Source organism: Macaca thibetana, chromosome 12 (assembly GCF_024542745.1).
Source record: "Macaca thibetana thibetana isolate TM-01 chromosome 12, ASM2454274v1, whole genome shotgun sequence".
Classification (NCBI taxonomy): domain Eukaryota; kingdom Metazoa; phylum Chordata; class Mammalia; order Primates; family Cercopithecidae; genus Macaca; species Macaca thibetana.
Genome location: NC_065589.1, coordinates 26,241,034 through 26,264,966, shown reverse-complemented (window position 1 = coordinate 26,264,966; position 23,933 = coordinate 26,241,034). Strand labels below are relative to the sequence as shown.

Below are 23,933 nucleotides of genomic sequence, written 5' to 3'. Positions count from 1 at the left end.
TTCAAAAGCTGCCCCATCAGAATAGAGGAGAAGCAGCTATAGATTCTGGACTCCTGGGTGTCATTCTTAGCTTGGGCCACATTGTTTTTTAAAAACGATATAGTTTTTATGGATCGGTGTTTCCCCATTCTTGAATTGGTTTAATCTTGTTCTTAATCAGGTAGAACTTAAATACTTAAAACCTCATGCCTTTGAGACCTCACATTCAAGCATCGTCCTGGAAGAAGCCTCTAGAATTGCTTGCTCAACAAGAGTTTTCATCAGGATTTTGGTTCCTTCCGGGGGAGGCTGATGCTGGTTGCTACGTCATCATCCTTAGGTGGATGGAGTTTGGACTGATGAGGGCAGGCTGGTGAGCAGGGCATAGGGGAGTTGTGCGAGGCCCACACGGGTCGTGAAATGAGCTGCTCCACAACAGCCTAGATCCTTTACCTTTCCTGCCCCCTTGGATGTTTGGCTTCTGCTTGGGGTGGCCCGTAAAAGGCAAATACAGGCCGGGTGCAATGGCCTGTAATCCCAGCAGTTTGGGAGGCCGAGGTGGGTGGATCACCTGAGGTCAAAGGAGTTTGAGACCAGCCTGGCCAACATGATGGAAACCTGTCTACTAAAAATACAAAAACTAACCAGGCATGGTGGTTCCAGCCTGTAATCCCAGCTACTTGGGAGGCTGAGGCAGGAGAATCACTTGAGTCTGGGATGCAGAGGTTGCAGTGAACCAAGATCGCACCACTGCACTCCAGCCTGGGCTACAATCTCAATAAAAGATAAAAAAGGCAAATACAGTGATGTGTGTCTGTCACCGGCCTGTGAAATCACACTCCTGACATGGTCTGCATTCTGGGAGTGGGTACCATGAAAGTATTGATACTGATACTGCTCACACCCGGATGTCCAAAAACCATGATTGGTTCCTTTGCCTCAGCTGTTGCTCACAACGTTTCCTGATTGCTGCTGTGCCACTGTGAGAATCAAGTTGTCAGGAAGGGCCTTCCTCTTCTAGTTCTGCATTTAAGATTAGTCTGTCTGCTTTGTTCCTTCCATCCGGTTGTACCTGGACGACCTTGCTTTTTCCTGAAACGGACTCACTGTGTCCAAGATACCTCTGTCCGACCACCTTGCTTTTGAAGGAACCATACAGTGAAGAATGAACTTTCGCTGCCCAGATAGCATTTACCGAGACCAAGCGTCCTTGATTTTTCAAAAGATAGATTAGTAGAGAAATTCCTCTATTTAAATAATGAGCCACCATTGGGTAGAAAGATGCTCACCTTTTTAGTTGATAATGTGTGTAATTTATACTACACTATGCTAATTAGCAGATGATGTAATAATCACACTAACAATAATTCATAATAACTGGATTTTTAGGGTGCTCATTGTTTTCCAGTCATACTTTTATAAGCATTTTACTTTAATTTCACATAATCCTCACAGTAAGCAGTGAGGTAGGGGCTTATTTTTCAGATATGGAAACTGAGGGAGAGGTGTTACAGTGAATTGCCCAAGGTGACATAGCTAGCAAGAGGCAGAGCTGAAATGGAAACTTCGGCAGTTTGACCACTCTGACCACATGCAGCTTCTTTCCCATGTGTAAAATGGAGTTAACAACAGCCCACTTGGGAGGGTAGATGAGATGGTGCCACTGAGTGTTGGCACAGTGCCGGGCTGAACATGAATGGTGCTTAGGTGTGAGCTACAGTTATCACCCCCGTCACTCAGGGCATTTCTGACCTGCTAGACCCTCCCCAGCTGTGTATCCTGTGGCACCTTTTGTCACAACCCTTACAACCCAGTGTTGCCAGCATCTCTGCCTCTCTTTCCTCCCAGTATATTGGGGAAGCCTCCAGGGAAAGTACTCTCCTAACTTCTCTATCCGCAGTGCTAGGTACAGGACCAGCTGCCACATTGTCTTTAAGCTTAATGGAAGTTTATGAAGCCAAGTAATAAATGAGTAAGTGTGATCACGTAGCAGGAGGACAGGGTGTCTTATTTGCTTATTTATTTCTTGTCATTGCAGATGTCAAGACCAGGAAGTGGAGCTTTCTCTTGGAAGAGCACAGTAAACTAAGTGAGAAGCCTTCCTTACTTGTTTTATATCATGCTTTGTTAAGCTTTAATAATTCACCTTAAATTTGATGTATTTTCGAAGAATCTTCTCCTTCGTTTGCTCTGGTGGGATGCTTGAGTACAGGGTAAGTAACGGTGAGGATGCAGCCTTGTCCACATCCACTGAGACGGTGGCTTTATGACAGCCCAGACAAATGCCAGGCCTCTTTTGCCATAAGGGTGAGGTGGCAGTAGTGGAATTTCCCAGGCCTGGGAAACCTTCCTGCTGTCATGGAAGTGCTAGAAGCATGGGTACATAGACTTTAGGAATTAGAAGTCAGCTAGGATTGCTTAGCTTAGGTGGAAGTGACCATAGATTACTTCTGAGAATAGGCTCTCAGTGTACTTCTAAAACTGGATGGGATGATCAAGAAAGATAGGAGAGTCTCACTAGGAATGGACTTCCTAATAGAGTTCTGTCTGAGGCAGAAGCCAAGGCCAGGGGCTTCTGCATTGTAACAAGCACTTTACAGACTGACCAAGGCAAGGGGTATGTGTACAGACAGCATAAGTGCAAGAAGAAGAAGCCAGTTTGGGCTTATCATTTTTCTTCTCTGTGTTTTGCTTAGATAGGGCAATAAATTCTAACATGCCTGGAAAAAGGAAATATGGTCATATCTCAGACTGTACCAGAATACTAGTCCCTTATCTATCTGGCTGTAACAATTCCGCATTGGGTTTGCAGCTAGCATAGCTTATGTTCCTCTACTTTACTCCCAATCCTGACGGCCTACTGGGCCTCCCAAACCAAGGAAGGAGTCATCTGTGGGTACCAACCAGGCCAGGACAGACACGAACCAACCCTGGGAGCTCTGAGTCATTGGCCATCTTGCCTGGCAGGCTAGGGCTTCAATGTGAGGGAAAAACTGGGTTCCTTCCTTTTGTCTCCTTCTTATGTGACTTACTGTGTGACATTGGGTAAATAATTAAACATTTTGGGTCCCATTGTCCCTTTAGTAAAAAAAAAGAGGTGGTCTTTAATCTCTATCTGCTCTCCTGACATAGGAATTAAATATAAAGGAAGAGCCTTTGGTTCCTTGAGCAAAACTTGCTGTGAACTGCACAATTAGGTTTCAATATGAGATGATAACTTAATAAGTGCTGGCTGAAGCAGAAAGGATGGCTCACGTTGATCTTGAGACTCTCTGGCTGCTACTATTTGGAACTTGTGATTTAGAGGGAATTATTTGGCAAAAGCTGAATTTTTTTTCTTTTTGAGACAGCGTCTCACTGTCACCCAGGCTGGAGTGCAGTGGCACAGTTTCAACTCACTGCAACCTCTGCCTCCCAGGCTCAAGCGATTGTTGTGCCTCAGCCTCCCAAGTAGCTGTTACACAGAATCCTTTTGGTGCCACTTTGCCAGCTGGGCTTGCCGCTGGGCTTGCTCTGCCCGCTCGGCTCACGCTACTAGTCCAGATTCCACACTCACTGAGGGCAAGCTAGGCATGGAGCAGTGGAGGGTGTGTGAGCGAGTGAGTGTATGGTCTGGCCATGGCACACAGCCAGGTGCACCAGTTGCTGCACCGGAGCGGGCAGCTCCAGACTGTGGCACGGGTACTAGCTCCGCGTGAGGCTGCAGCTGGACGAGGCATACCACAAGCTGCTTCTGCCTTGGGCACCAGCATCTGGATGATGGGAATATGCTGGCGCCCAAAAACTTAAAGATACCAGCACCCGTGGAGCCCCAAGGGGGTGTTACAGCATGTTACAGCTCTGGCTTAGGGAGTCCCAAGGTCTGGGCCCCCAGAAAGTTTGCCGCTTTTCACTCCTGTGGTCCAGCAAACAGGAGCACATCACTGCCCGCAGCTGGGCGAGCAGACTAGGAACGTGTTTAGCCCTTTTCTCACCTGCCATTCAGCGGGTCCCAGATTCTTGCCCTGCATCCAAGAAGAATGAGGTTACATGAACAACTGGAGAGTGAGCAAGGCAGAGAAGGGTTTTATTGATCAACAGAACAGCTTTCAGTGGAAAGGGGACCCAAAGTGGGTAATCCCAACATGTGGCTGAGTCCAGGGTTTTTATGGGCTCAGAATGGGGGCATGTTTGCTGATTCGTCCATGGGCAGGCCTGGAAAAAGCACCATTCAGTTGGCTAAAAGGCACTGAGGAAGTTCTCACTCTGGGTTGTGGACTCCACCTAGAACTGGCAGCCCGGTTTTCAGGTTTTAGTCTGTCTTCAGCTTGAAGGTTGGGTTTCACTGTGGACCCACCCCTGTCTGCCTATGAAGTTGTCTGCCTCCTGCTGTTATCAGCTGGAATTGTAGGTGCATATCCCCATGCTTGGCTAATTTTTGTATTTTTAGTAGAGATGGAGATTCGCCATGTTGGCCAGGCTGGTCTTGAACTCCCGGCCTCAAGTGATCCTCCCACCTTGGCCTCCCAAAGTGCTGGGATTACAGGCCTGAGCCACCATGCCTGGCTGCAAAAGCTGAATTGTTGATGAGAAATAGGAGTGAGTTCTTTCCTTCTCGCCTTTGTCTTTCAACCAGGAAACACAAATATGTTAGCTATAAAGTCTTGACTTTTACGGAACAACAAAAAGCAGGACACTTACAGCATTAGCAGATAAATGTAGTGTTGAAAAACCATGACTTGTGACTCACATAGCATTGTAGAGTGGTTCCTGATCTTTTGCAGACAACACACTCCTTGAAATACCTGATGAAAATAATGGATTCTTCACCCAGAAAAGAAATGCACATAATGGCCACAAATAAGATTTTGCACTTGATAAAAATGATTTCATGGATCCTGAGTGAAGATTCTAGATTTAGAGTTTTTACCTGCTATCTCATCACGACAGTGTCTCACGGAAGATAAGACTGATCTTCCTATTTCGTAGACTGAGAGAAGGTTGGGCCCAGAGAAAGGAAACAGTGGCTTTTCTTACTGGGAGCATTGCAAGGTCACAGTAAATCAGTGACAGAAATAAGACTAGAATTGCCATCTGCCTTTGTAACATGACCCATTATAAAATTTAGAAGCTAGCTATACTAAGAAGCTGGGGAGGGAAAGCGGTGAGAATAGAGCCCAGTTCCAATTTAGTTCCAATTTCTTTGCCAGTACTGTGAACCTGGGGAATGCCCACCTCTCTCCTCACCCCATGCTCTCCTTCCTCATGAGTGAAATTAGATGGTTGACCCTGAGCTAGTGAACGTGTGCCTAGGAAACTAATGAAGAAATGACAATAAGACCTGCGTACGTGCATGCTCATGGGTGAAGCAGTGGGAGTTATTTTCTCTAGTAAGGAGAATCTAAGCTTTCCTCCTCCCTCTTTTCTAAGTGACTCAGGCCTTTTGCCCCCAGTGAAATTGGCATAAGGCCTTTTGTTTTCCCCTTGCTGTCAGTCCAGAAGGGTTCTCAACAATCTTGTCTTGTCAGCTGCTATTTGAAAACATTAGCATCTCTGCTATGTGGCTAGTAGCATTCTGCCAAAGAGCTATTTTACAGAAATGACTTCTAGATGACTCACGAAGCCAGACAGCACGTCTGTCATCTCCCAGTACCAGGGAAAGGACAGTAGAGACAGTTGTTGTCAGGGAATGGTGGCTTTCTCAGAAACACCGAGATGGCTGAACTAGCAGCATAGGATTTTGGAAACAGTAGTTGGTAGGAGACAGAGTAGATGTTGGTTTTATTCCTCTTAAATGGCTGAAGGAACATAATGCCTACAGAGCACTGCATTTTCTCTCAGCCAGTTCATCAGCCCTTTCGTAACTTTCATCAGGTATTTGAGTTCTGAAGATCACTAGAATTAAAATGAAAATGGTTTTTCTGAAAGCACATGGAGTGCTCAGCCTCCTGAAGTGTGCAGAAATCAGCATGCTAAGATTTAATTTGGAGGTATAAAATGTATTTGTGCATCAATATGGACAGTCTATTCTGTATTAAAGCCTTCAACCTTACCTAATTTCCTCTCATGGTGATTCTTTTCATGGAAACTGTTTCCAGAAATAACTGGTACTTATATTTAGTGGAGGAGAGAAATGGACTTGAATACATTGAAATACAAAGCAGTTGGAGGTAGCAGTAGATGGCTCAGCCCTGCACGTTCACATCAGCATTTACGGTGGTAACCGATTGATGGTTGTGGCAAAAGACTTTTGGAATCGGTTGTGAGGGTATTAAGAAAACACGATCACACATGACCATGTGAACTAGAGAACCAGCCTTAGAATTCCAAATAAGATTGGATAGAAGTAAAATAATACCCAGTTTCTCTTTGTAGTTTCCTTTACTGGATACCGGAGGACAATTAGCCTCTTGGTGGGTCACTCTCACTCCCAGGGTGCCCTTGAAAGGGTAAAGGATAAAGAGCAATTGACGATCTGTAAATAATGGCTACTCTTCTAATTAGATTTTTCAAAGGAAAATGATAAAAGGGAAGAACATCCTGAAAGTGACAGCCCGCAGGACAGCAGGCTGTGGTTAGTGATTTAACGGTAATTCCACTGCCAGAGGTCTCTAGGTCCGTCATTTTTTTCTATGCATTTTTAATTTGTAATTCAGCCTCCTTCTCCCAAGAATTATGTGTTTTTTTAATCTCTCTGGTTTATTCTTTTTCTGTTTCTCTGTTGAATAAAGGTTTTTTTTTTCCTCGTTTTTGAAGTTTAAAATCAGGTGAGACTGCATTCTTTCAGAGAGCAAGGTCAGTGCAATTCATTTGCTTTCATTTCCATGTAGATCCCAAGTAATTTATTTTTCCCACTTGGGTTAATGATCCTGACTAGGAGAGATTTCTCCACCCATTATATAGGGACCTAGGACCAGCATCACTGGAAGGAAATATTTATATCCCAAAGCTTCCCTTTCTCCAAATCTTTTGGGCATGAACACTCCAGCTCATATGCTTCTGTTCTTCTTTCCAGTTGCAAAGGTGCGCTGCCTCCCACAAGTTCAGCTGGATCCTCTGCCCATGACTCTCACCCTGGCGTTTGCTTCTCAGCTCAAGAAGACATCTCTGAGTCTCACGCCAGATGTCCCGGAGGCAGACCTTTCTGGAGTGGACCCCAAGCTCGTGTCCAATCTGATGCCCTTTCAGAGAGCTGGCGTCAAGTAGGTTCTTGAGCTTCCTCTCTCTTCCTCTCTTGCTCGAATTTCATTACTCACCACAGACCACATTCAGATGCTTCCTGTTTTATGAACTTTTATTTTCCACGGAGAGATGAAAATTTAGAAGAGTGTAGGCATTAAACCGCCAGGTGTGCTGTTACCAAAGCCTTATTGTAACCATTGATTTCAAATTCCATGGGTTAATCAAGACTCGGAATTACAGGTGTGCAGAAACCCAATTCAAACTAGCTTAAGGAAAGAGATTTCTCAGTGCCTGTAAGAGAAAATCCAGCATCTCTAAAGGTCTCATCAGGCTGCTGTCCTCTCTCAGATCTGCTTTCTGTTTGTTTGCTCTGTTCCCAAGCAGGTGCTCCTTAAGTGTGGCAGCTCGGGCAGCCAGGGGCTTCCAGCTTGCATTCTCAGCTTAGCAACACACAGAAGCACCTTTTTCCTAATTGGGCTAACACTGCAATGGCTTAAGTCTGGTACCAACGTTGGAGCCAGTCATCGTGGCCTTGGAGGCTTGAGGTCTTGTTGATTAGACTTGGTGATAGGCCCATCCCTAGAACCAGAGGGTAAGACCTGCCCAGCTAAATTACTTGGATTGAAAGTGGGAGGTAGCAGTTCTCCAAAAGAAAGTCAAGGTGCTCTTATTAGAGGAAGAAAAAAGGTAAACCTACATCTTGATCTTTCCTTTTTTTCCAGAGTTACTTGGGAGAAGCAAAATGCCAGATTCGAAATAGACTTCTCTTAAAAATTTGGGAGTTCAAGGAGAAGAAAGAGGAAGTCTTGATAGTCTGTCTAGAAATAAGAAGCTGTTATTAGACAGTGTAATTGGACATAGAGCCCTGTGCAAGGGAAGGAACCTAAATTATCAATGGCACTGACACACCGCGACAGCCTGCCTGCTTGAAGCCTGATTGTGGTATTTTGGTGAAAGCTTGGCTACCGTCTCTGGCAGGATTTGGGTCTCGGTGTGCTGTTTGGGCACAATGCACTTTATTACATTACCTGGCCCAGCCCTTCCCCCTAATTCTTTTCTTCCTTTCCTTCCATCTCTCTTAAATAGCACACTCTGCAAAACGTCCTCTGGCATTGCCATTCCAATCCTTCAGCTGGTGAGATGTCCTTTGGGCCTTGTTTTAACCGGGCTCAGGGTGGTTTTTTCCTTTCATCTTTCTTCCTCTGGGCTCTTTATTAAAGCTGCAGTAGAGGTTGCCCAGCCCCACCCCCTGGGCAGCCCCTGCCTTCAGCATCCAAGTTCTTCGTGGCACTGTTAGCCATCCTTGGGCCCACGTGGTAGGTGCTGGTCTTACCTGTTACCCCATTATCCCTGAGAGAGGCTCTGTGTGTGAGGCAGCCCAGGGCAGATCTGTTTCTCCCTCTGTGGCTCTAAAGCTGCTAACAGTACTTGTAATCTTTCTTCAGAATTTTCTAAATAAACTCAGATTTTAACTTTCATACTCTGAAGAGGTAGGGGCTTGGCATTGGAGGAGGAGGGCTGTCAATTCCGTGTTTTGTTGTCTTTAATGCAAGAACTACAATTGAAAACACCCTTTAATTTATAAAGCAAAATCTCTTAGAAATGTCAGCATCTTCTAATATCCAAGTCGGCCTCTTCAGCAGGTGAATGAGTTGAGGCTCAGAAAGACAGTCAGTTGCCTAAAGTTATTCAGCTGCCAAAAGTGGAACTGGGGCTTAAATCTGTGTTTTCTGATTGATTAATTTCTGAGTATGGCATTTTTTTCTATTTCTTTCTTTTTTTTCAATTTTGGCATGTGTTTAATTTTGCATATTTGTAGTTACAATCATGTTGCCTTATAGACATAACATAAAAAAATCAATGTCTCTATTCAATAAATCATAAAAATAGTAATAATATAAATACTACAATTCAAATTTTAAAAACATAAATTGTAAACAGGACTCCAGAAAATTTTTTCTATTATATTCAACTATCCTGTGGAGGATGACATTTAATTATGTTATTGTTCCTCTGTTATCCAGGCTTTTTCTGTCTTTGTTTTCACTTTTTGGCCACTTTGTTCCTTAGTTGGGCTCCCTCTAGGCAGGGGAAAAAGGAGAGAAAGAATGTGAAATTCAGGGGATCCATTCTGCTCTAAGGATGCGGATACCAAACTTCTGGAAATTATAGATGGTAAAGATGAGGAGGCTGAAACAAAAGACGCTCAAAGGGCGTGGGGCTCTCCATGGATTCCGTTGCTTAGGTACTGCCTGTCCTCGCTGGCCACCAATTTTGTAAATCAGAAAGTGAGGTAGAAAATACATCTTTTCACACCTGCCCTCCCCCCATCTGTCTGTGTTGTGGGTTGATCCCAGAAATGGTCCAGAAGATTTCATAGAGGTGGGTGTACAGGGAGGAGGCTGTGCCTGTTCTGGAGAGGTGAGGCAGCCCACCGCTCGGCTCCGTTCCTCCCCAGGGGAGGGTGAGGCCGCCAAAGCAGGGCTTTGGGAAGGGCTGCCTCCTCTCCCAGGCAGGGGCCCGCTCAGGCTGCAGGGAGAACAGAAGGGTGCCATCCCATGATGCCTGTTGTCTCCACACTCTACTGGCCTCGGGCTGCCTGGGGATTTGCTGCCCAGTTTTCCATCTTTGGAAACGGTGTTTCCAGGCAATTCAGAAAGGGCAAGTGTAGCCTAGACTTCTTGTCAGCCCTGCTAGCTGCTGATTAGAAGAGGTGACATTCTCTGTTTTCACTGTGTGAGAAGGAAGGAGAAAGAGCTATCCCAGCGGCTTATTATCAGGATTCTCAGCAAATGATCTCCTTTTCAGAGATTAGATGAAAGAAGACTAGTATTTGGCACAGAGGACCAGACATCTGGCACTTGGGATCCTTTTAGCTTTTCACTGTTTCATCATGCGACACGAGCAAGTCATTTTTACTGTTTGTGTTTTGATTCTTTTTCTTTTTGTGGAATAGTAGTTATGATAGAAGCACTTCCTTAACGCTTATGATGTTTCCAAGCACTGTTTTCAGTATTAGCTTTATTAACCCTCCCACAGCTTCATGAGATAGGTACTGTTATTACTCCCTTCTTACTGCTGAGGGGGCTGAGGTATAGGGAGGTTAAATCATGGGCATGAAGGTATACAGCTGCTGAGTGATGGAATTGGGACTCCAACCCCAGCCAGTCTGGCTCCAAAATAGTGGAATACACCTTTATTCATAAACTATTAGCAAGGGATGCTGCACTTACGGGCTTTAGGGTCCTGGAGGCTGCCATAATGAAAAACTCGATGCTGAGGTCGGTGCTCGCTTTTGGCCAAGCACCCTTCCTCCGATCCTTTTCTCTACCTCTCTTCTCGTTACCAGCATCTTCTGTCTTTGCCAGCCCCTTTCTCTGCCTTTATGCATACTGAATGCTCTCTGATCTTCAGAAAGCCTTCTTTTCACCCACCAGCCCTTCTTTCCTTCCTTTCTTTCTTTTTTTTTTTTTTTTTTGAGATGGAGTTTCGCTTTTGTTGTCCAGGCTGGAGTACAATGGTGCAATCTTCGCTCACTGCAATCTCTGCCTCCCAGGTTCAAGCGATTCTCCTCCCTCAGCCTCCCGAGTAGCTGGGATTACAGGCATGTGCCTATAGAGATGGCGTTTCACCATGTTGGTCAGGCTGGTGTTAAACTCCTGGTCTCAGGTGATCCGCCCACCTCGGCCTCTCAAAGTGCTGGGATTACAGGCATGAGCCACTGCGCCTGACCCTTTCCTTCCTTTCAAGGCAGACTCTGGAGTGAGTAAGCATGCCCTCCTCAGTGCTAGTCCTGGACTCCCATCGCCCTCCTCCACGTACGTCCCCTGGGTCCTGCCTACAGTGGGCTGAGGTGACTCCTCCCTGGAAACTTCCTTCCTTGGCCTCCACGACCTAATCATCTTCCAGATCTTCTCCCTACCTTTCGACCACATTCCACATTTTTCCTTTTTAGACTTTCTCTCTCTCTCTCTCTTTTTTATTCTGCTCCCTATTTGGCCCATGCTCCTTCCCTTCTGGGGAGCAAGTCTGGTGGTGGGCTGGGCCTGGGCTGGCCAGTGCGGTGGCCTTCACCCGGCAGTGCTGACCCACCGGACTTGAGGGCAGATGAACTCGTGCCCTGGGAAACATGCCGTCCTCACCTTGTCTGCCTTCAGTTTTGCCATAGCCAAAGGAGGCCGCCTGCTGCTCGCTGACGACATGGGCCTGGGGAAGACCATCCAAGCCATCTGCATCGCAGCCTTTTACCGGAAGGAGTGGCCTCTCCTGGTGGTGGTGCCATCCTCCGTGCGCTTCACTTGGGAGCAGGTTAATGCTCTTCAAATTGCAGTTTTCACAGAGAAGGTTTTCTTCAGTGTTAGAGTCATAAAATAATGGTTTGCGGACAGGGTCTAGGGATCTTTAAGGATCCTGTCTCAAGTAAAGGCAAAGGCAGGAAGAGAGATGAGATGCCACCTGAGGGCAGGCTGGGGGTTTTCTGGATCAGAATCAGGTTACACCTTGAGGGAAGAAAGCCGAGGAGAAACCGGCTTAGAGATTTGTGTTCATCTGTCAGCAGGCACTTCTGGGACCTCTGTGCCCTGCTCATAATACTTTTCATCTGTACCACACTTAGTTTTCTTTATTTTTCTCGTTTATTATTTTTTAAAATTTTTATTTATTTTGAAACTGGATTATGAGACTGGCTAGTTTTTGTACTTTTTGTAAAGATGAGGTTTTGCCATGTTGCCCAGGCTGGTTCCCGAACTCCTGGGTTCAAGTGATCCACCTGTCTTGGCCTCCCAAAGTGCTGGGATTACAGGCGTGAGCCACTGTACCCGGCCCACACTTAATTTTTAAAATATTTTTACCTCCTATGTTTTCCTCAATCCCGTGACAGTCCTGTGTGGTAGGTACAATAGATAGTAACCCTATTTATAGACGAGAAAACGGAATCTCAGAGGTTAAGCTCCGTGCTTCCTGTTAATGAGGAGCCCCGCCGGGTCTTGTGGCATCTCCTGACTGCCCAACTCAGGGATTTTGCACTCTGTCGAGCGGGGAGTGAGTGGGATGTTCGCCGTCTGCCCGGTAACTTTATGGATGCAGAGCCTGGCAAGAACCCTGTATCACTCACCCTTGAGCTTTTTCTACTCTAAATCCAGGAATCAGTGGTTGGTTTTGTGAAATGAATAAAAAGTCCGTGAACAAACTTAGTGAAGAAGGAAGACCTAGTCCATCGTCTACAGCTTTTTCTAACTTTATGCCACTGACGTCAGCCTGGGGCTTCTTCCTGAGGCCTCCATGAGCCTCTCGTGCAGAGGAGGCAGCTCCTCCTGCTGCCGGTCAGCCCAAGGCCCAGACGTTCTGACCGAAGAGATGGCCAAAAAAAAAAAAACAAAAAAAAGAAAAACTAAAAAATGTGCACCTCGTTTTTTTTCTGTCTCAGTGATCTGAATTCTTTTTTTTAATTTTAATTTTTAATTTTTTTTTTTTTTTTAATGAGACAGAGTCTCATTATGTTGCCCAGGTTGGTCTTGAACTTTTGAGGTCAGTGATCCTTCTGTCTTGGCCTCCCAAGTCTTGTGATATGAATTCTGCCAGTGCCTGTAGAAAGTAATCTTCAGTACATATTTTGTGTGTGTTAGGTTCCCACAGCACCCTCAGAAATTCTAGGAAGAGTCAGCCAGATGGTGACCAGCCTGAGGTTAGAGAAAAGGCCAGCCCTCCTTGTATCGAACAATGTCAGCCCAGGTGGTGCAGGTGAGCACCCAGATGCCTGGGTGGGTTTGGCTAGAGATGCTCAGATTGCCAGAGAGAGAAGGTGGATTTGTAGGAATATTGACATAAATAGTTTCATCATCATCAATAAACGTTTATGATTTGCCTTCAGTGTACCAGGCTCTGCTAAGTCCTTCATAAAATTCCTCTTAAAAAGAGTCGTATTCTTTCCCTGCAGAAACTTACCATCTAGTTAGAGATCTTAGAGATGAAACCCAGACACCATGAAGTGACTGCTGACAGGCAGGGAGATAGCCAGGCATGGTGGTTCACGGCTGTAGTCTCAGCAACTTGGGAAGCTGAGGCAGGAGGACACTTGAGGTCAGTAGTTCAAGACCAGTCTGAGCAACATACTGAGACCCATCTCTTTAAAAAAAAGAAGAAAGAAAGAAATTAGCCAATCATGGTGGTGTGCACCTGTAGTCCCAGCAACTTGGGAGGCTGAGGCGGGAGGATCACTTGAACCTAGGAGTTTGAGGCTGCAGTAAGCTGTGATGGTGCCACTGTACTCCAGCCTGGGCAACAAAGTGAGGCCAACACAACTCTTTTGAGACCCGAATTTTCTCTCTTGTTGCCCAGGCTGGAGTGCAATGGTGCGATCTCGGCTCACCACAACCTCCGCCTCCCAGGTTCAAGCGATTCTCCTGCCTCAGCCTCCCAAGTAGCTGGGATTACAGGCATGCACCACCATGCCCAGCTAATTTTGTATTTTTAGTAGAGACAGGGTTTCTCCATGTTGGTCAGACTGGTCTCAAACTCCTGATCTCAGGTGATCCGCCCTCCTCGGCCTCCCCAAGTGCTGGGACTACAGGCATGAGCGACCACGCCCAGCTCCCCCAACTCTTAAAAAAAAAAACAAAACAAGGAGTGTCCTGTCAGTGGCAAGTGAAGGGGTGCAGGTGGGTGAGAGGAAGGTAGAGGTGATGGCTGTTCATGGCCATGAGACTGCTGCTGTCACAACCAACAGCTGCTGTGCTGGGTGTTCATTGTAGCTTTATTCCCTCCTGTCATCCACAGGCCTTCCTTCGCTGGCTACCGTCTCTGAGCCCAGACTGCATCAACGTCGTGGTGACTGGGAAGGACCGCCTGACAGCTGGCCTGATCAACATTGTCAGCTTTGACCTTCTTAGCAAGTTGGAAAAACAGCTAAAAACCCCTTTTAAAGTTGTCATCATTGTAAGAAACTTGGCAAAGTCTTTAAGTACTTCATCTCTCTGGAAACTTTCTTTGTAAAAGCTCTGAGAACTTTCATGTCTATAATCTCCTTGAGCCTCATTTAGTTTCTAGAAGAATAGAAATCACTGTCTTTATTTTGTGAGGAACTGGAAATTCATTCCCTTCAAATAGCCATTCTCAACTCTGGCTGCATACTAGAATCTCGTAGGGAGCTTTTTTTGAAATTGTGATTTAATTAGTCTTTGCTGGGGATTTCTAGCTCATCTCTTTCCCAGCATGAGTCAAGGATGGAGGCCATGATGTGGACCCCAGGCCACCTGGGGCTCTGGGGACTACAACCTAGACGGCAAGGGGGTGTGCCCACATCTGGTGCCATCTTACTCAAACAATTGAGTTTTCTTCCAGCCAATGTGAAGATACACCCCCACCCCACAAAAGCACTTTTTACTCTAATTGTTTTTTGGGGGCTTTTTTTTTTTTTTTTTTTTATGGAGACAGAGTTTTACTCTTGTCACCCAGGCTGGAGTGCAGTGTCACGATCTCGGCTCACTGCAACCTCCGCCTCCCGGGTTTAAGCAATTCTCCTGCCTCAGCTCCCCGAGTGGCTGGGATTTTAGGCACCCGCCACCACGCCCAGCTAATTTTTGTATTCTTAGTACAGACAGGATTTCACCATGTTGGCCAAGCTTGGTCAGTGGCTGCCAATGGGAGGCCTTGCTCTCGTTCCTTGCAATTTGGTGCCCTTATTTATTTATTTATTTATTTATTTATTTATTTGAGGCAGAATCTCACTCTGTCACCCAGGCTGGAGTGCAGTGGGGCGATCTCAGCTCAGTGCAACCTCCACCCACTGAGTTCAAGGAATTCTCCTGCCTCAGCCTCCCGAGTAGCTGGGATTACAGGCACCCGCCACCACATCTGGCTAATTTTTGTATTTTTGGTAGAGATGGGGTTTCACCATGTTGACCAGGGTGGTTTTGAAGTCCTGACCTCAGGTGATCCACCCACCTTGGCCTCCCAAGGTACTGGGATTACAGGCGTAAGCCACCTCACCTCGCCTCTAATTGTTTTTTAAAGAAGGTCTTACTGGACCCGCTTCCAGATTTGACAACGTATCTTTCAATTACACACAGGCTTTCTGACTTTTAACTCCTTACATACTTCCTAAGGATCTCTAGACAGATTTGGTACCCAGCCATCTCTGTCAGTACTCAGTGTATTTACATAGCTCACACAAATATTGTGGGAGCTTAGAGAAAGGAAGGAGAAGATACCGTTACTGACCTCAGGGGATCTATTATTATGTTTTGGACATGAGAACCACACTGTGTTCTTAGCATAAGCAAACTTGAGCATTGATAGTTTTGCAAAATGATAGAGGTAATGAGTCTTTGGGGGAGTCATTTCTGGTTTGGCACAAATTTAAGTGTGGCTTGGAAAAGATGTCAGCATTGCTGGGCGCGGTGGCTCAAGCTTGTAATCCCAGCACTTTGGGAGGCCAAGACGGGCGGATCATGAGGTAAGGAGATCGAGACCATCCTGGCTAACACGGTGAAACCCCATCTCTACTAAAAAATACAAAAAACTAGCTGGGCAAGGTGGTGGGCGCCTGTAGTCCCAGCTACTCGGGAGGCTGAGGAAGGAGAATGGCATAAACCCGGCAGGCGGAGCTTGCAGTGAGCTGAGATCTGGCCACTGCACTTCAGGCTTAGCAACAGAGCGAGACTCCACCTCAAAAAAAAAAAAAAAAGAAAAAAGAAAAAGAAAAGATGTCAGCTGTCAGCATACATGTGAAATGAAAACATTATAAGAAGTTTTCCAGGATGATGGGGATGGCTCTAGAGTGTGTGGGAAGAATAATGCTTTCAATTCTTGACTGTTGCCTTGTGTTAGCTGCTGACATATAATCATCTATTTTCCCAGTGGTCCCTGAACAGGCTTTATCTTTTATCCTTGTGAATTATCCATTTCACAGCTGATGAAACTGGCAATGAGAGTGGGTACATAAATTTGCCCATAGGCACGAAGCTAGCAAGTTGGAGGTTATTGATTAAAGCTGGGTTGCGTCTGCCTTCAGAATTCATGTTCTCTTTCTGGCCCATCACTTAACCTGCCGTATGATTTTTTGGCAAGCCACTTACCACCATTGTTGGTTTGTTCTTCAGTTAAGTAAGAGCTCTGTCCTCTTGCTTTCAGAGAAATGTTGTAGGAAAGAACAGAGTGATGGCTCTGAAGTGTCACACTTCTCAGAAGAGGCTTCGGTTTCCAGCCATTCTTTGTGATTTGTTCCAGTACTGGCACATTTTTGCCTGTTGGTTGAAAGGGCCCATTCTCTTCCATATCCTCTGTACTCTCTGTGTTTTTTCTCCACAAATACCTTTTTCTTGACTGTAATGAGGCCTCATCATCAGAAAGGCATATGACTATAGCACTCCAGCTTTCTGGACAAGATACTGTCTTGACATTTTGAGGGTTATTTCACACTCCCCTCTATTGTGCTTTTGTGGCCCTATTTGCTCGTGATAGCTGAAATGGAATTTCTTATAGATCATCTTTAAGGACAGAGTTGGGATCTCAGTGGTATCCCAGCTATAGGAAGGCTGATAGCATTGAGTGCTTACTGAGTGGCAGGGCTGTGCTAAGGACTTTACATGTGTTAGCTCATTTAAGACTCACAGGAACCTAATACATAAGGAACTATGGTACCCATTTTACAAATAGCAAAACTGGCACTACAGAGAGGTAGTTGTTTACAGTCACACAGCAAGGAATTTGACTGTACCAAACTAGAAAATTTCCACTCAAATACTCATGTATTAGTTACTCATTTGGCTTTAGAAAATATGATCAACTGTATATTTGCTTATGCAACAAAAAGAAAAAAAAAGAATAAAGAAAAACAAACTATGTATAAACATATATATATGTATTTTCTTATGCACCAGTGCAGAGTGGTTAATCAGACTTCATGTTCTAAACATAGCAGTTCCTTGAGGATGGGAATCACATCATCTTCTTTCCATTTCTCAGTTTCCCCAGCGTTTTGTTTACACTCACCTCAGTACTAATAATATAGCCTGATCGCTTGTCAGTGTGTCTGGCATCCTTCCTGCACCCTGAGCCCCTGAGAGCAAGGGCTGGACACCCCAGAGCTTTGCATCAGTGCAGGGCCCACTATGGGGCACTTGGTCTAGTGCTCCACAGGTGCGAGGTGCCTCTTACAAAGCAGCAAACCACCTTCTAGTGGTTTCTTTGAGCAGCCTCTGAGGTGGGTGGAGCAGGGAATCATGAATCCCACTTTATAGATGGAAAATTGTCCCCAGAGAGATGAAGCAGCTTGCTCAGAATGCAGTAGAGAAGCTGCCACCAGAACCCTGGGTCCTGACCTAGGCCCACTGAACCATCTCTTTAAATGAGAAAGTGCTAAGGGAGCGTCCACCTTGCACTTGCCATGCCAGGGTCAAGCCTCAAGTGGCCCTTATTTCTGTCCACTCAGGATTGGACCTTGTTCACTTACGTGGTTGCTTCTTTTCAGGATGAATCTCACTTCCTCAAAAACAGTAGGACTGCCCGCTGTCGAGCAGCTATGCCGGTCCTAAAGGTGAGTACTTCTGAGAACCGAGCCCACTGAGCATTGGCGTCCTGTAATATTTTGCTCAGGCTTGCATGTGGTCCTAGTCCAGCAGGGGTTGCAAGTACAGACCTGTGGGCCATGGTCATGACTTGGTATTGACTTAGGGTATCTCTCCCTCCTTAGGGCTGTGGTACCAATTTCATCTTTCTTCCTAACATCCTGCTAAGGAACTAGTAATCAGTACTGGTAGTCAGTAGTACTGCCTTTGTCTCTCGAAGGTCAAGACTGTTGAGGCTGGGTGGGCACTGGACTCCAGAATCCTCCTTTGGCTTCCTGCTTAGACAAGGGAGAGCCTCTAGCAGTTTGTCCACTAAATAGCTTAGAAAAACTGCCTGTCTTCTAAGTCACTTGTAGTGGCAAAGCTGTCAAGATGCTGGAAATCAGGGAAGAAGAGTTGTATTAATGAAAGTAATGGCAAAAAAACCGTAATTACTTTTGCATCAACCTAATACAAACAGAACTGAGCAAGGGCTGGCGGGGTCAGTGAGATGCGCTGGTAAAGCCGAGATGGGCTTTAAAAGTTGATACTGTTTTCTGTGGCTACTGTGAGCCTCTTTGGTTGACAGAAGGGGCAGCCATCCACATTCCTCCCTGTGGTGGCCTAAACTCATCTCTGAGTGCTTTGGTGGGTGTGAGTTCTGGCTTCACAGCAGGCAGGCGTGGGTATGTGATGCAGATTCTAGTCTTTATCTAAGCATGTTCTGATGTGCAATATAGGCTCTGTGTTTCATCTGTCTCTCTCTTCTTCTGTGTTTGGTTTCTCGGTCCCCCATCCCAGCAGAGGGTAGGCCTCCAAATTTCCTTCCATTTTTGGGGAGGGTGATTTTTTTCCTATTACTGGAATAGGGAAGGGGAAGTACAATTAGAAAAGTAGCCTTTTCTCTCGTAACAAGTTAGAAATGTATCACAGATGACTTTGGAGGTATCCACTTCGGTTTGTTCAGACTGAGCTAACCAAAGTGTGTGTTTTTCTTGTGCTCAAAGCAACCTTTGTGTTGTATCAGCATTTTAAAACTAGCTTTTTATTGATTAAAAGAAGCTTTAACTTTTACCTAAACTGGGGAAAACAAATATGCTAAATGTTAATGAAGCTTAGCATTTGAGCATTAATCTTACCAGTTCCTCACAAAACACACATAAGTGTCCACTCATTTCAGTTTTCATGTGTTTAGGAATAACGGAATATGACACATCTTCCAAGGCAGGGTCATGTCATGTGCCAAACCTAAGAATAAAAGTCTTTTACTGAGAAAGTTTGGTTTTGCTGGGGTGGTGGCTCACGCCTGTAATCCCAGCACTTTGGGAGGCCGAGGCAGGGGGTCACTTGAGGCCAGGAGTTTGAGACCAGTCTGAGCAACAAGATGAAATCCTATCTGTACTAAAAATAGAAAAATGAGCCAGGCATGGTGGTGTACACCTGTAGTCCCAGCTACTCAGGAAGCTGAGGCAGGAGAATTGCTTGAACCTGAGAGGTGGAGGTTGCAGTGAGCCGAGATTGCACCACTGAACTCCAGCCTGGGTGACAGAGCGAGACTCTGTCTCAAAAAAAAAAAAAAAAAATACCTTGATTCTCTGCCAGTAATACCTATAAATATTTATATGCCGAGAGCTGTTGATGGACACACTTAAATAAAATGTTTTTCCTAGGTTGGTGACCTTTCTTTTGGGAGGCTTTAATATGCTTTCTGTAGGAAAAAAAATAGGCTTTGGTATTATGGTTTCAGTATTTCAGCCATAACTAAATTAAATCTTTACTCTTGATTGTTTAGACAAAAGAAATTGCACAATAGATAGATTCTATCATTAAAGATACAATGTGAAAGCTTCTTAGCAACCACTTGTTAATGTAGTCATTGCCTGGCTGGGTAAGCTGAGCCAGATAGTGGTTTCTGAAATGTGTGCTTCTCATCCAGACCTTTGGAAGCAGCATATACCTCTTTAATATCTTGAGGATGTTTCAAAGTGACAGGTTTAAAATAAATCTTTAAACTGCTAACTAATATGTACTACTCTGCATTTGCTGTAGAACTTGGTTGAATTAATATTTTAAAATAACCCCACGAACATGGCCTGTGTTTATGAAGGTGTCTTGAGGCCACACTCTTCTGCAACATTGACTTCATGTAATGCTGGACTGTGGCAGGACTGGGGTGAAGGAATGGGATGGAGCATTCTGTGCTATTCTGTTAACCGAACCTTTCATCTCTGTCTATTGTATTTTCATCTAGATTGGAGTCTCAACCTTGGCACTGTTGACATTTTGGGCTGGTGACTCTGTTGTTGGGGGGCTGTCCTGTGCATTTTAGGATGTTTAGCAGCATCCGTGGCCTCTACCCACTAGATGCCAGCAGTTCCTCCCCAGTCATGACAACCAAAATTGTCTCCAGATGCTACCGAATGTCCTCTGAAGGAGGACAAATCGCTCTCTACCCACCTTGCCCTACCCCAACCCCATGGAGAACCACCAATCTAAATAAGGAGATGAATCTAAATGTTTTTGGAATAATAAGGTAGTTAGGAGAAAGTAAAGTATGTCTTTGAAAAGCCACATAAAGACCTAATTTAATACCACTTGATTGTTCCTCTAATGTGAACATCTCTTAGAACTATATTCTGATAATTAATATTACGAGCATATTTTCAGCAAATAGGCATAATGAGGTATTTAGATTAAATCATACAGTTCGTTGGATAGCAGGGCCAGATCGTGTCTAGAAAATGTGGCCTTTGAGTCAGCAGAGAGAGGACGTGTTAGATTGTAAGAAACTGGTGTCACCATCCCCTGGGAAATGTGACCTTTTTCGTCCCCCACAGCACTGTTTGCTGTGGCTACTAATCCTAAATGAGGTAGATCTATTTTTATATATAAATATATGAAAGTAGACATGATAGAAGCTAAAAAGAACAAAGTTAAAATTACCGTTAATCCCTGCAACAGAAAAAGCCACTGTTAACAGCTTATTTTTCCAGCATGTCAGTTATTGGGCAAGATCATCATTTTTCAATAACTATGGAGCATTTACATAGTAGAGACACATCCCATAATTTAATCCTCAGTGTCAGATATGTGGTTGTTTTCCATTGTTGCTGTTATAAATAATTCTGCAAGTGAACATCATCTACATGTACCTTGCATATTTATCCTATTAGGACAAATTCCTACAATCAGAATTGCCAGGTCAGTTTTCATTTGACCTTTTTGGGGGAGGCCTCTGAAGTCCAGTCTGGCCAGGCATAACAGTCTTCACTCCCATTCAGTCTTCAGTCAGAGGCTTTTTTTCCCCACATGACTCCAGCCCTCAGGATTATCGGCACTCTTTTGAACAGTGAGGTGTGTGTGGGGGGTTTTTTGGTTTAGTTTAGTTGTCTTTTGTTTACACTGGCTTTTATTGTTAAACTAGTATAATAACAAAATTAAAAATTTTTAAAAGGCAAAGGCTGCCAGAATCCTACCATTCTTTCCTAATAAGCAGCTGTTTCTTTTTTCTGTAAGTAGAGAGTACTTTTTATATCTCTGTTGATTGGCTGGATGAGATAGTAGTTAAAATGTATAAGGCTTTTTTCTTTTTCCTTTGTAATTAAAGTAGTTTAAATAGATGATAAATTCAAATGGGGCCAGGCGCAGTGGCTCATGCCTGTAATCTTAACGCTTTGGGAGGTCTGTAGCAGGAGGATCACCTGAGGTCAGGAGTTTGAGATCAGCCTGGCCAAAATGGCGAAACCCCATCTCTACTAAAAATACAAAAATTAGCCGGGCGTGCTGGCACCTGCCTGTAATCCCAGCTACTCGGGAGGCTGAGGCGGGAGAATCACTTGAACCTGGGAGGTGGAGGTTACCCTGAGCCGAGATCGCACTCCAGCCTGGGCATCAGAGCTAGACTGTGTCTCAAAAAAAAAATTCAAATGATACAAAAGGATGGACAGTGAAAAGTAAGTCTTTCAACCCCTCTGGATCCCTAGTCCCCAGTCTCTTTCCCCAAAGGCAGCTATAGTTACCAGTTTTCAGGTTTACTTCCATAGAACAGCCTGCATCTATGGAAGTACGAATGTGTGTTTCCTTTCTGCCTCCTTAGAGTGTTTTACCACCATTGTTTTACACTTGTCTTTATCCCCTTAATAATGTATCTTGAAAATCATTCCATATGGTTCCAAATGACTTCTACCGCATTCTTGCAAATAGCATTCTATTGGATAAATGTATCATAATATGTATCGTCTGTTCTCTTTTGATGGATTTGTAACCAAATAGCAGCTATTACATGCAATATTGCAATGACAATTTTTTCATATGATAGAGACGTGGAGAGTAGAGAAAATGCAATCCCTCTGTGTCTGAGATAGCTTACTGCCTATCAGGCCAGAGGGGAGAGCGGTGTCAGCTGGCAGATGCTGTTTTCTCCCCGAGTGTGATGAGGCTATAGAAGTCCCCTGGGGTCCGACCATTCTCATTTATTTCCTCACTTTCATTACATAATCAGACTTAAAAAGGAAATTATTAGAGTTTGAAACCTATGGTAAAATAGACTGTCTTCCAGAGTAAAAAAAATCTACCTTAGGCCAGGCGCAGTGGCTCATGTCTATAATCCCACCACTTTGGGAAGCTGAGGTGGGCAGATCACTTGAGGTTAAGAGTTTGAGAACAGCCTGGCCAACATGGTGAAACCTATCTCTACAAAATTAGCTGGGAATGGTGGTGTGCACCTATAATCCCAGCTATATGGGAGACTGAGGCAGGAGGGTCACTCGAACCTGGGAGGTGGAGGTTGCAGTGAGCCGAGATCATGTCACTGCACTCTAGCCTGGGTGACAGAGTGATACTCTGTCTCAAAAAAAAAAAAAAAAGAGAAAAGAAAGAAAAGAAAAAAGCTTGGAATGGCATACTTTTATCAGCTATAATTATACCATTCGATGTATTCTCATTATAATATTTTGGTATTTTTGGACCAATGTACATGCAATCACTGTCTTCATTCTGTCTGTTCTTACCCAAGAACTGCTTTATATGTGGCATTAAAATTTCATTTATGTTAGAGCAACAATACTCATTTAGCTTGAAGGCATTATGGTTATCATAGCAAATTGGTTTAGTTAAGGTTAGTACTATTCAGATTTGTGACTAGAACTTTGCCTCTTTTAGAACATAGGCTAGAACCTAGAGGGAACCATTTATGTGAAATAAGCGGACCTGACCAGAGATTCAGAGGCCATGCATAAAGTATCACTGAGTGGTAGGTGGCCTTCTGCCAGTGCTTAGGGCAGCCTCTAGTCAGCAGTGGCCATAATTATGCTGTTTTCTTGGTTTGGCCTGGTTTGTTTTGGGGGGCACCACTCAGGAGTAAAGAATACACCTGCGGTCTCCTTCCCTGACTCCAAGCACTGGGTTTCTCCTGAACGTTGAGCTTTTCCTTTCGCTCTTAGACTTTCGATTTAACTACAGGTGTCTCTTTTGTTGCTCCTTGGATAGTGACTGTGATCCCACATTTATTCTTGATCTGTGTACTTTTGGTCACTTGTCCCCAGACTATGCTTGCCACTATCCTTATTTTTGAAGATTGTATAATGACCTCTGAACTAATTAAAACACAGCTTCAATGTCCCTGCCACATCAGGGTTACTGAGTATGGAGACTTTCCAGCAGTGTGGACTTGACCTTCTCTTTGATGTTACCTGCCTTCTTCATGTCTTATTTCTAAACTGAATATATGGTATTGTGTAAATTTATTTAGAGTACCATTAGGAATAATTCTGGGTATAAGACTGGACTGAGCTTTGTTTTCCTAGTCTGGGGTTTTGGTGAAATATATTACAGCCCATCAGAATAATTCAGTAAAGTGAGTTACTGGCTCAGTTGGGGGAAAAAAAAAAAGAAATAACATAAAGTGATGAAGAATTTCTGGACTGCTTCTTATATAAACTTAGGACTTCAGCTCTTTTCTCTACAGTAGTACATTCTCTTGGCTCTTAATTTTATTTTTTATTTTATTTTTTATTTTTTTGAGATGGAGTTTCATTCTTGTCACCCAGGCTGGAGTACAATGGCATGATCTCAGCTCACTGCAACCTCTGCCTCCCCTGCTGAAGTGATTCTCCTGCCTCAGCCTCCCAAGTAGTGGGATTACAGGTGTGCACCACTGCACCTGGCTAATTTTGTATTTTTAGTAGAGGCAGAGTTTCACCATGTTGGCCAGGCTCGTCTCGAACTCCTGACCTCAAGTAATCTGCCTGC

At 44.6% G+C, this 23,933-nt stretch overlaps 2 protein-coding genes across 3 annotated transcripts in view; both read left to right on the top strand.

Moving 5' to 3' along the window:
• The window catches only part of RPL37A (ribosomal protein L37a), a 308,451-nt gene that overhangs the window by 232,401 nt on the left and 52,117 nt on the right, over window positions 1-23,933 (top strand). The gene's annotated exons all lie outside the window — the stretch shown is intronic.
• Window positions 1-23,933, top strand: part of SMARCAL1 (SWI/SNF related, matrix associated, actin dependent regulator of chromatin, subfamily a like 1) — a 66,114-nt gene that overhangs the window by 9,100 nt on the left and 33,081 nt on the right. For both annotated transcript variants that reach the window (XM_050751261.1, XM_050751260.1), the window contains exons 6-10: window positions 2,018-2,068; window positions 6,974-7,160; window positions 11,298-11,448; window positions 13,915-14,073; window positions 17,609-17,674. In XM_050751261.1, the coding sequence (XP_050607218.1) occupies window positions 2,018-2,068; window positions 6,974-7,160; window positions 11,298-11,448; window positions 13,915-14,073; window positions 17,609-17,674 (614 nt within the window). The remainder of the gene's footprint in view (window positions 1-2,017; window positions 2,069-6,973; window positions 7,161-11,297; window positions 11,449-13,914; window positions 14,074-17,608; window positions 17,675-23,933) is intronic.